At 39.6% G+C, this 12,091-nt stretch overlaps 1 protein-coding gene across 1 annotated transcript in view; it reads right to left on the bottom strand.

Moving 5' to 3' along the window:
* Positions 1-12,091, bottom strand: part of Sema5a (semaphorin 5A) — a 472,079-nt gene that overhangs the window by 138,363 nt on the left and 321,625 nt on the right. Inside the window, 2 exon segments of the mRNA XM_036206837.1 lie at positions 6,374-6,587; positions 8,259-8,357. Coding sequence (XP_036062730.1) covers positions 6,374-6,587; positions 8,259-8,357 — 313 coding nt within the window.

Below are 12,091 nucleotides of genomic sequence, written 5' to 3'. Positions count from 1 at the left end.
GCTATGAACTCAAGGATTACCCAGAAGGAGGTAGGGGAAGAGCAGGTGTGAAGTCAGAAAAAGCCACAAAGGGCAGGGTAAATGCGCACACCTGAAGGGAGCAACTTGAGAGAGGATAGTGAGGGGAGATAGGATTGGAATGGAGCCTGTATCAGGACCGAAAGTTTGGGACAGAAAACCTGGACAGACTAATAATCCATAATGGAGAGTTAGGTCTTTAGGTTCACGAGGCAATATTCAAATTCTGTGGAATTTGAGGTGCCAGAGAGGTACAAAAGCCCAAGGCAAGCATATCCCTAGTTATCCTATATAGTCACGTGACCATTGCCACCTCAGGAATGCATTACCAACTCAGTCTCAGAATGCAAGTCAGAGGAGAGCTGAAACACTGGTTCAGGTGACTTTTCTCTCCCTGTTGTGGAGAATGTGTCACGCTGTAATACATTGTTTGCATGGGTTTGCTGATTCCTGGAATAACTAACAGCCCATGCTGCCTTCTCACTAAGGAAGAATCATACACACCTGGGTCCAACCATCTAGAAAACAGCTGCTCCCTCCTAGACTTACCCTTCTTGATGTTGACAGGAGCCTCAGTATCTGGGTATTTGCTTCAACATTCCCTCTCAAAGCAACAAAGGCAGTGGGGTCCACTGTGCATCTACCTTGAGTCCAGGCACATAGCTTCCGGTGGCTTCACCATCGTCCTTATCACCTTCCCCAAGCCACATGTTTTCAGGTTCATTAGCTAGACCAACTTTATGAATATTTCTAAACACTTAAAATTGAAAATTTCTATTTACAATGCTCATTTTTTCTGATTTTTTTCTTTTTAGATTCAATTTTTTAACAGCTGACAACTTAATCTCCATGACCAATACTTGTAAGATTTTTAATTTGATGCTCAGTTGAATTAAAAGAAAAGGGGAAATATTGGAATACACACACACACACACACACACACACACACACACACACACACACACACATATGGCCCAAAGTAAAACACATGAAATTCATTTGAAAGATGATCTCTGCTGCAACATTGTTCGCTTTTATCAAATTTCTTTCTGACAAGCTACAACAGAATAAGTAATACCATATGATGGCTCTATCTTTGCCTCTTGATTTGACCAGGTCCAAGGAAAAGCACAAACAAAAACAAACAAAGATAAAAAACAATAGAGGTCCAGCTTTCTAATGTGTAGCAATGAGTGAACTAATGCAAGAAGCCATCCCCTAGGGAAAATAAAGTGTGTAGCAGAATGACAAAGACATCTCTCAGAACTATGCATCTTAGAGAGAGAGAAATAACAATATGATTTGGATCAAGAAGATGGTCCCAAGCAGGCTTAGCAGACAGAAAGGAAGCAGTATTTACAACCAGCAGGGGAGGAATGGGAGACTCTCACAAGGAAGCTGCTACAGTGCTGGTGAATGTCTACATTTTTTTTCTCTGTAGAGAGCTCTCTTTCTTCCGGTGTGGATTTTAATGTGGAGTTCCATGTAAATCAGCACACACTGTTTGTGCCTTTACTGAAATATATCACCCATTCTCCTTTGAGATGTGCAAATCAAAACCCACAGGTTCTAAGTGACTTGTTGGCAAGTACAGAAACTCCCGAGACAGGCAAAGACTCTGAGGCTCCTCAGCTTTCAGACACTCAGTGCTCAGTTAATGTCATATTATTTTCAAAAAGCAGTGTCAAATTGATTTCTTACATCCCATAAAGGGCTGTGTTAAATTATCCTGCCAGCTTGTCTTCTTTGGTTGGGTAATTTCAGTTCATTATATCTTTTTTTTTTTTTTTTTTTTTGCAATGATTCAGCAATGAAGAAAATTCTCATCCTTGTCTCAAAGTACATATGGCCCTCTTTCAAGGCAGTTTTGCATTAAGATATATGTATCACTGGAAAGGAGGAGCCCACATATGATGCTAGTATTTCCTAATGTGTAGTCTAAACACAAAGGAGGTTGGTTTGATGTGGTAGGCGCAGGGTGCAGGATATTAGGTGAGATCTGTTTTCAAATCCTAGGTTGTCATTGGGTGTGGTTCAGGTGTCATCTGGACACTGAGGAACAGGATCTCCTTTGCTGAAGACTGCTGATGAAATAGATGGGGGTGTCCCTTCTAACTGGAATGTTCTACCCAGCCTTTGGGATTTTCTCATGTACCTTGTATGGTAACAAGTTTGTAGCAGGTGTACCAAGAGGCAGATTGTACAGATAGAGGATTTATTAAGATATTTTTGTACATTATAAGGATAATCATATATAATTTGCAAGAATTTCCAAAAATAAATGAATTCTGCACAGCACATTCCTCTTGATACATCATTCTGATAAACAAGATTAGGCATGAACATCAGAAAAAAATCATTATACTGTTGTGTATTACATATGTGGTACATTTGGAGACCCTATTATGGTGCCCTACCCAGTTTAAGGCTCAGTTTATGGCTAAAGAGAGAGCCCTGTACACAGCAAGCTCCATTTTAAACATTGCCCTAGGATATGTTAACAGCTATATAGGTGACTATGGAATCTGTCTTTATTCTTGTCCTACAGTGTTGTTTTTCTTTCTCTTGACAATAACTTGGGTTTTTTTTTTTTTTCATTTAATTTTACCCACCAAATCCTCTTTGTCTTATGTTTCTTGGTTTCTATACTCTGCTCTTACTTGGAATTTGTTAGCTGCAGCCAGTGATGTCAATCTAGAAGGCCAAGGTATTTTCCTCATTGGAACACTTCCATGTATAAACACTATAAGGTAGGCCCTCATTGTTCCCAGAATAGAGCCCAGTCCAGCCACACTGGCTACCAGGAGCTAGCAAAGACTTTACAGGGCAGGCACCAATCCTATTCAGGGGCAGGCAGAAACTATTGCTCCTTAACATATGTACAGAGATCTTCTTCCTCCAAGAAAATTATCTCTAATTATTAAAATATAATTACTATTTTTAACATCTCCAATGGGTCTACCAAAGTCTTGGTGAGCACCACAGATAAATCACAATGGGGAGCATCACAGATATACACCAAACTGGGAGGGTTCAAGACAGACACTCAAGAAGTTTTCTGGACTAAAAACATGACGCCTCCCACAACATGATACTTTCACCATGAAGATGTTTGTCAATCTCAATTGAGTCCTCTGGAGTTAATCAGGTGGAGAGGCTCAGGTTCGAGGAAGCTCAGGAATTTGCATGTCCAGCAAGTGGGGCAGGCAAATGGTTCCTCAGAGGAGAAAAACTAGCAATCCCCGAGTGTTACTATATTAACATCCACACTAGCTTCATGGTGACTTTTCAAAGCCCACTCAGAGTTGGCAAACAGAGTCGCCTCAGGTTTCAAACACAAGTGCATGGTATTCTTTTGGACACACTCTCTCCTTCTCTTTTTCACGGGTTTACTGTTTCCCCAATTTGACTGTCACTTTCATGAAGGCAAGTTTTATAGCTTCTATTTTAAGCGTTGGCTATTAAACATTTATTGTCCTGCCTTACAGTAATCATTTAATAAGGGTTAGTAATGATTAATATTTTAGTGTTAAGAAATGTCTCTAAACACATAAATTTGTTTTAAGAGTAATTTTGGCACAGAAGGAACAAATCTGGTTTTGAAAATAATGTTCACTATCAAACCCACAATTTAATGTTCTAGGTGCCTGCATATTGTCATTCATCCAATTACACTGGCTTTGGTGACGAGTATGTAACGACCGAAATGGGGGCAGATAGGATGGGGTGAAGAGGAACATCTTCAAATGTTTGTACCTGAGTCACTTTGAAACAGACAAATCTTGTTTTGCTTGCTGTTGTTTCTTTTTGAGTGTTTTCTTTTCTTTTTCTTTATGATTCTAGGTTGCAAGCTGCAGTATTTTGCCTTATGTAATAACACCATTCATCCTTCTGTTTATTAAATGTTCTTATCTCCTACTCATTTAACAAGCACTGACTAAGCCTAAGGTACCAAGCCCACAAAGATGACTCCTACCTAACCCTTGCCCTCAAGAAATTCACAAACTAATGAGGGAAACAAAAGAGTCAATTATCCTTTTTATTTATTTTTCCACTCTGTTCATGTTGCTATGGCAAAAACACCAAGGTGCTTATTATAAAGAACAGAAATTTGTTTACCAAAAGTCTGGATCTAAACACTACTAGTCAAGGTACCAGCATACTTCATATGGATGAAGGCTTACTTCCAAGTTCACATATCTCACATGATGGAAGAGGCAGCTCTCTGCATTGTAGCCTCTTTTAAGAAGGCACTAATATCTTCATGAGGGTCCCACCTTCAGGACTCAGTCCTCTTCCAGACATTTCACATGGAGAGAAAAGGAGTAAGATTTTACTCTGTGATTTCTTGAACATAGAATATGTCATCCATAATTCATTTATCCAAATATCATCAACCAAACACTTATTACATACCTCTAAAAGTATAAAATAAACCAGTACACAAGAGAGATTAACTCCAATGATTGGTGAATGCCGCTTTTGTTGAAAGATGGGAGAAAAATGGTAAAATATTATAATGGCAAAGGTTCAAAACCAGACATAGTACAGAGGCATGAGGGCTAGAGAGCAAAGGATGCAATTCTAAATTCTGGATGACGATCCATGGAGAAGGGGATATTTGAAGAAAGACTCAAATCAAAGCAGTTGTCCAGTAGAAGAAAGTTAGTTGATTTTCAACTCTATACAGTGTTCAGCTAGTGAAAATTGCCCATACATTGGAAAGCAACTTTAAGATACCCCAATGAAGACTTCAGGGACAATAGAGGACTGTCCACAAGGAATAGATAGGTTAAGTTGAAATGAGTTAAAAGAAGAGGTGTTAACAAGAGAAGTCTAGTTACTGCTTCTGTTCAGAAAACCATTCACGTTGCCCTTTGGAAACAGTTGAGTTAGCCAAGCTGCTAGATGCACAGTGATGGTGGCACAGCTTTCCTATGAGGGTGTTCTAAAGACAAACTATGATGCTCAGCTTGACTGTATTATTCAGCAATTACTTGTGAGAAATAAATGGCAGACAGATGACAGATGATGGAAAGATGATGGATGGATAGATGACTGGGATAATAGATACATAGATACACACAGACGAATGGATGTTAAATATTCTTAGGTAAAAGCCAATAGTTCTCAAAAGGAGACAACTTCCCCTGGGCAATATTTGATAATGTATTTATTTTTGTTTTATAACTTACAGAGAGGGGAAGAATTACTAGGCTCTAATGGGCAGAGATCACAAATGACACTAAACAACCTTCACAAAGACAATACCTTTCCTATAACAAAGAATTATCTGAACACACAGGCAGAATCAATGAGGGAGAGGGCCTCTTATCTACATACATAATTTGTGATGGGAATAAGGCCACTAAATCCTTATAGATCTTGAAAGAGCAAGACAAGTATTATACTAGCAAAGTCAAGATTACACCTTTGTGCAAACTGTCAAATAAATGCTGAGGTGATGAATTACACAGTGTGGTCGACACCACCCTTGTGAGTGTGGCCACACTCACACACACTGGGATGGTTTTTGCTAGCACACAGGACTTATATACAGCAACTCCCATCCATGAAGCTGCCTCTCTCCATTCTCTGGTTGTTTACTTAACAGGTTATGTGTTTCTTGCTTGAATTGACTGGTACTTTCTGTTAGTTTCCAGTTTCTTAAAAGAGAAATAGACACCAGTTAGGTACCTCTTCTAGGGGATACTTCCACATCTGGACAGAAATCTGAAGTTATAGTGATGATTCTGCATCCATGAGCTGAGAAAAGCTGTTTGATGACCAAATTGTAAGGCTGTGGTTGGCAGAATTTAAAGAGACAGGACTTGGGTCCTGATGAACTCTCAAGGCATTGAATTAAATTCTGAAGATGCTTGCCCCAAAGTAATAGATACATACATTGATGACATTTTTTTTTTTAAATTGCCAAATTATTTGGAGTTACTCATAGGCAAATGGAATCTTTATACTGTCTGAAAATGTCATGAAATTTCAGGTTCAAAATATATTAAGTAGACATTAAGAAAGAATACACATGAGCTTACATGTGTCTACGACATGGCATTCGATTTCCTAGGTTTCAAACATTATAGGAAGAAACAGCTTCACACACATGAGTGGGCTTACCAACACCAGCTGACAATCTAGGCTTCTTATTGAGGCTATGGTGTTAGAACTATCACTCCTCCTAATACTAAAGAATATACTGCTAATTATCACAACTAAATATGTTATCCCTTGAAGATGAAGATTTGGTTCTGCTTTATAAAGTGTGACTGCATTTTCAAGCAACAATTAGCCAGGTATAATAAACATAGTAACAGGAGGCTAGGGTGAATGAATGACTTACCATTGAGCCATTTGGAGTTGTACTGTGCAGTTCGAAGAGGAGGTAAAGTGCCCAGACTTCTGTATATGGCTGGATCTCGCCCTGGGAAGTCCATGGCTGTTGCAGCATAGAGCTCTCCACTGGCTGTGAGCAGAGCTGTAGAATTATGCTGGGGACTGTAGGGACAGCGAGCCATGCCACTGATCTGATCATGGATCTCAGTCAGGTTACTTAACTATTGGTGAAAATGAGAGAGAAACTAGTTATCCTTGAGAAATCCCATTGGACGTGCTCATGTCCCCCACCTTACACCACTCTTATATGTGTATCCCAGGTATACTCTGAGGTCTCCACCCTATACCACTGCTATACTTGTATCCCAGGTAGACTCTGGAGGCTCCACCTTATACTACTGCTAGACAAGTGTGTCCCAGGTATACTTTGGGGTCTCCACCTTATACTACTGCTAGACAAGTGTGTCCCAGGTACATTTTGGGGTGTGTGAGAAGGAAAGTTTTTCTAATTCTGTCTTTATGAAAACAGTTCTCTGTAATCTTGGCCAGTGACTCCATCCCCATAGTTACAGAACTTCATGCTAGTGATACAATATGAAGCAAGAGTATTACATTTATGGCTTTGATGTAGGATGTGTTTTCACTGTTTTCCCCTTTAATGAAGAATCTAACTTTAATATTTATAGATATGGGAATCATAAGGAACTCTCTTCGTGGTATTAGTCTGACAATTTTTTTAAAGCTAGCCCTAAAAACTATTTAGTAATAAACATATGTCAATGTTCTGTACCATGTACTACATATTTCTTTTTTTCCCCTTTTTTAGTCTTGAGAAAGCTGCATGTATGTCAAGAGTCAGCTTGGCTTGCTTGTCAAATACTGGTTGTCAACTAATAAAACATGAGAAAAGTTGTTGTTTATTTATTTGGTATTTTGATATTTGACAAGGCTCAATGTCAATTTGTTTTTTGACTTTTAATTGAGTTAAGAAAAATAGTTAAGATGGCTTATGCAGGAATAGCAAGCTCACCCTGTCTTCTGATATTGGAAACATGGTCCTGGGGCAGTTACATAAAATCTTTACATCTCAGGGTCTTCCATTTTGACTCCCCCCCCCCCCAAAGTAACAGCCTTTTGGTGTAGATGTTGAGGATGAGGTGTTTACAATGGGGTCTCATGCTGACAGCTGCATACGGGAAATAGGGAACTGTTTGTGGTCAGCACTTACCATCCTTCTCCTCCTCCTTCTGTTCAATAACTGAACATAAATTTTAAAATAATGAACACTAAGCCTAGATGATAAGTTAAGGTTTTAAGCGAAGTTGTTTTACTATCTATAAATTAATGTAATGGTGTTTCCTAGTTATATTTCCCAAGGAAGATTAAATTAATATCCTGAATTAAGAGGATAGCATGCATGTCTAATGACCCTGCCATGCTTCTACAGTGGGACTTGTAAAATGAAACTCCCTGTCTATAATAACAGTTACACCTTTACTTTGTTTATGCATATGTTTGTTTATTTTATTTTTGGCATACCTCTATCCAGTTTATATGTATTTTCTTCCTATATGAACTGTGATTTTGGAGCAGTTTTGTAACTGATAATATTCCTACCACAATGAAAATAGGAAAGAAGTATATGTTTATGATTAGTGCTTAAGGCCACTCATATGGAAAATAGTATATAGCATACAATTAATTTCTGTTTCTTCATATATATGACTGTCATGACTGATTAGAAGTGAACCAGTCAGGTATTTATTGAATGTTACAATGTTGCAAAAGGCACTTGCCCTTGGAATACAGAAACACATTTACATGGGGCCTTGAAGGCATCAGGTCTGGCTGCTCCTGGTGTAAGTTTGTTGAAGCTTAGTGTGGAAACATACCGAGCGGATGGTACAGACAGGTGTGAAAGCATTGGTCCCACAGGTGAATAGCCGGTCCCCGCCCACTAAGAGCACTCTGATATAGTTCTGACATTCCTCCTGAAAAGCAAAAGCATAAGGAACACATTGAGAAGTCCTAAAGGAAAAAGGGATGGTGAGCATGGATATACTATGTCTGACAGGAAAGGGAAAAAGCAGTCTTTTTCCAGTGTTGACCAAAGGTAGCAATGAAACTGTTGACCTTATAGGTATTCCCAGACACTTATTCAATGTATAGTATTTTCTAAGGTAAGTGTGCATTGAATTATACCTTCTAATATGTCTCTTTTTTCTGACAAATATGAATTAACTTTGAATTGTGCTACAAAATTTAAGTTTTATTGAATACATATAGGAAAATAAATAATATTAACCCATTCCATGCTTCTTATGAAAACACTAGCTGCTTTAGAAAGCTCATGAGGCCTCAGCCATATGCAAAGAACCTTATGCAACCAAGGAATACTGAGAGATGGAGAAATAGTCTTCCCCACGAAAGAGCACACCAATTGGTTATCTGATACCAAATGGTCAGTCCTGAAAATATACACACAAGAAACATTATATGGACTCAGCAGGTTGTATTTATGTATTTAGGAATATACTCATACATACACACAATCACAAACACACACACACACGTAACATGAATTAATTAAAAACTGGGCATACATATGAAAGAAAGAAGGGTATATGTGAAATTTGGAGGGAGCAAAGGAAAGGAGAAATGATGTAATTATCCCATCTCAAAAAAAAAAGAAATAATAAAAAAAAGAAAACACACAGACCTTTATAAACATGTTATAGTAACATTTTCTCACTAAGAAGGTTGAATATGGAAACTACAAATTGGAACAAGATGATTGCTATGGGCTCAGACTAATCAAATTGTATTATATTTATGCATAGAATTGTTATAATGAAACCCACTTTTTGTATAACTAATATATATTGAAACTACATTGAATACATAGCAAATATCTATATAAACCTTTAACTTCTTTACAAGTAAACATACAACTAGCAAGGAAGTGTTACTCAGAACATTTGGGAATGAACCCTGGGCTGAGGAATGATCCACAGGTGCACATATCTTTACCTCAGAGCTTTTATAGCAAAGATCACATAGCCCCACATCATTGATGGATGTCTGAGCAAGTGGTAACTTAACAGAATTAGAGGAACAAGGAAACAAGACAGAATATTGTTTCAATTGGAGAATATAAAATGGTGTTGTCAATAAGCAGGATCATGTGACAGACCCTTCATTAAGCACTCACTGATTTGATAGCCTTTTTGCCAGAAGTTACAATTTAAAGAGGAAAACCAAGCTATTTACTGTATAGCTATCTATGTGCTATAATGATAACATTACTGCATAGCTAGCTGTCCATATGCCATAACGAGGAAAAACCATCTCTACTGCTCTAAAGGGAAGAGAAGGCAAGGGTGTAGGAAGATTTCCTGGGGAGGAAGTTTAATGAAAGGATATGATTTGTTGGGGTTACCAGGTGAAGGTATATGTAGGATGCATGCTGAATTGCACTAACTGAAGAAGGACACAGACCACCCAGGCCAGGCAAACAGACTACACCTGGGCAGGGCACCTAGGGAAGGCTGGAAATTCCATAGGAGATGTAACATACAATGTGGTGCCAGGAAGATGCCATATAGGCCAGGGTAGTGAGTGTGCATGGTATTCTGAATGTGAGTTGGCCTCGTGTTTGTTGTCAAAGGACTATTCAAGAATCCATTGGAAGGACAGAGTGAGTGGAGGAGTGACAGGTAGGGATGCACCTCTCTAACTGAGCTCTTTCCCCTCAGTGCCTGGACCATAGCGATCTGTGAAAGGACAAAGGTGGAATGTGTCACAATGTAACACAAATCTTGAAAGGTCTTATAGTACAAAACCCAGAGCCAGATATTGGGGTGAAAGCTGAAAGATCAGAGAAGCAGAACAGCCAGCAACTAGCTTACCTCAATGAAATCCTCAGCCTCAAGAGAGTGAGTTCCTGTTTCCTCATGCCTTATATACCTTCCTGTGTCCTGTCATATTACTTCCTGGGATTAATGGCATATGTTACCACTGCCGAGTTCTGTCTCTGTCATGTAGTCTCTCATGTAAACTTTATTGGGGTGCACAATACATCATCACAACACATCAACAGCATCTCCTCATGGGACTAGCATGGTGCCTGGCTGCTATGGTGCACTTCCTATAGAGTACCAGGATACCGTGATGATTTGAATCACCCTGACAAAATAGATTCAACAGTATAGCAATCCTGTTCTCTGGTCACATGAACTTCACTTTCAGTAACAGTGTGAGTTTGCATCATCCTGTGAGTAGTGAAGATAAAAGCCCAGAGGCAAAAGGTAGACAGGACAATTTAAGCTAAGAAAAGCTGGCTAGAAAAAGCCAAGCTAAGGCTGGGCACTTATAAATAATAATAAGTTACCATGGATTATTTGGGAGCTGGGTAGCAGGCCCCCCCAAAGAGATAATGAAAAAAAATCAAGAAGAAAGATCCAAGTTAGCAGAGAATTTGGTATAAATAATTGTAACTACTTGAGAGGCAGCAGAGTTGGAGGAGCAAAGCTTGTTTTGTTACCAAAAGCAACAGGTCAGGAGAGTTCCAAGGAGCAAAGAGCAGCACTAAAGGCTTCAAAGAACCATTCTCGGGGGTGAGGGGACCAGGACATAGAAACCTAGGAGTTTGCAACAACTGGATCAAAGAGAAGACGAACACAGGAAACCAAGGCTTGACTGTCTGTATGAGCCACCTCCACCAAGTCCTTCCAGAACACTGGGCTGAGTGTCCTTGATGGGACTGATGGATACACTGTTATGATAATGACTCTGTAATAAAGACAGGGATGGAAGATTACACACAGTGTAGAGGGTGGAGTGCTGCCTTTTGAATTCTTTCAAGAATCATATGAGATGTAAAAGAAATTTTCTTCTTAAAGTAAGAGGCCGCCCCAAGGAATGAGTCTCACTAGAGGAAACTACTCCCGCTGTAAAGAACAGAGCCAAGGGTAAATTGTTCTGATTGAAAATCCCGATCCACTGCTGACTTCTGCAGACCTGGCAAGAAGAAAGCATGCAATCCAGTCAATTATGAAAGAAAAGGGAACACTGGAGATAACAAACAACGTGTTTATGCAAATCCGCCAAATGAAAGCACAGTGCCAGTGAGACAGAAGGCCGCCACCATGCTGCAGGCATGTCCCAAGCCTGATGTGGAAGCAGAATGTCAGCAGGGGTGTGTGGTATAGAAATGTGTAAAGAGAAGCACAGCGAGCTCAAGTGCTTCTTTAATCAAATAAACAAGGATGAGAAAGCACAGGGGATTATTTCAGCGGGAGCAGAGGGTAAAGGAGCATGTTCTGATAGTTAGGACTTTGTAAGAATTCACTAGGCCTTGACCAGCTTCCCCATCTGAGTGCTGGGAAGGAAGGGAGTTGTTGAAAGAAGCAAGGAGGTCAGAGAAAGAGGCCAGGGCATCATCTATCTGACAGAATGGAAGACAGTCATAGCCCTCAGAAACCTCAAAGGGCACATGAGGAGTGGAAAAGTCTCGAGGGTAATAGACTATATTGTGGAAGACCCCAGTCATATGGACTTCCATCCTCACACTTCCATCCTCACAGCATAGAAAAGGTCAGTGAAGAAGGCTGTGAAGTCACCAGTTGGACCAAATTGAGCTGAGCACACTTATAGGTCCTTTAAACGTGACACCCAGAGGAGGTCACTGTGTGTCTCCATCACTTTCAGGCCTGAGTTCACCCAG

Source organism: Onychomys torridus, chromosome 15 (assembly GCF_903995425.1).
Source record: "Onychomys torridus chromosome 15, mOncTor1.1, whole genome shotgun sequence".
NCBI lineage: Eukaryota > Metazoa > Chordata > Mammalia > Rodentia > Cricetidae > Onychomys > Onychomys torridus.
This window is presented reverse-complemented; position numbering and strand designations above follow the sequence as displayed.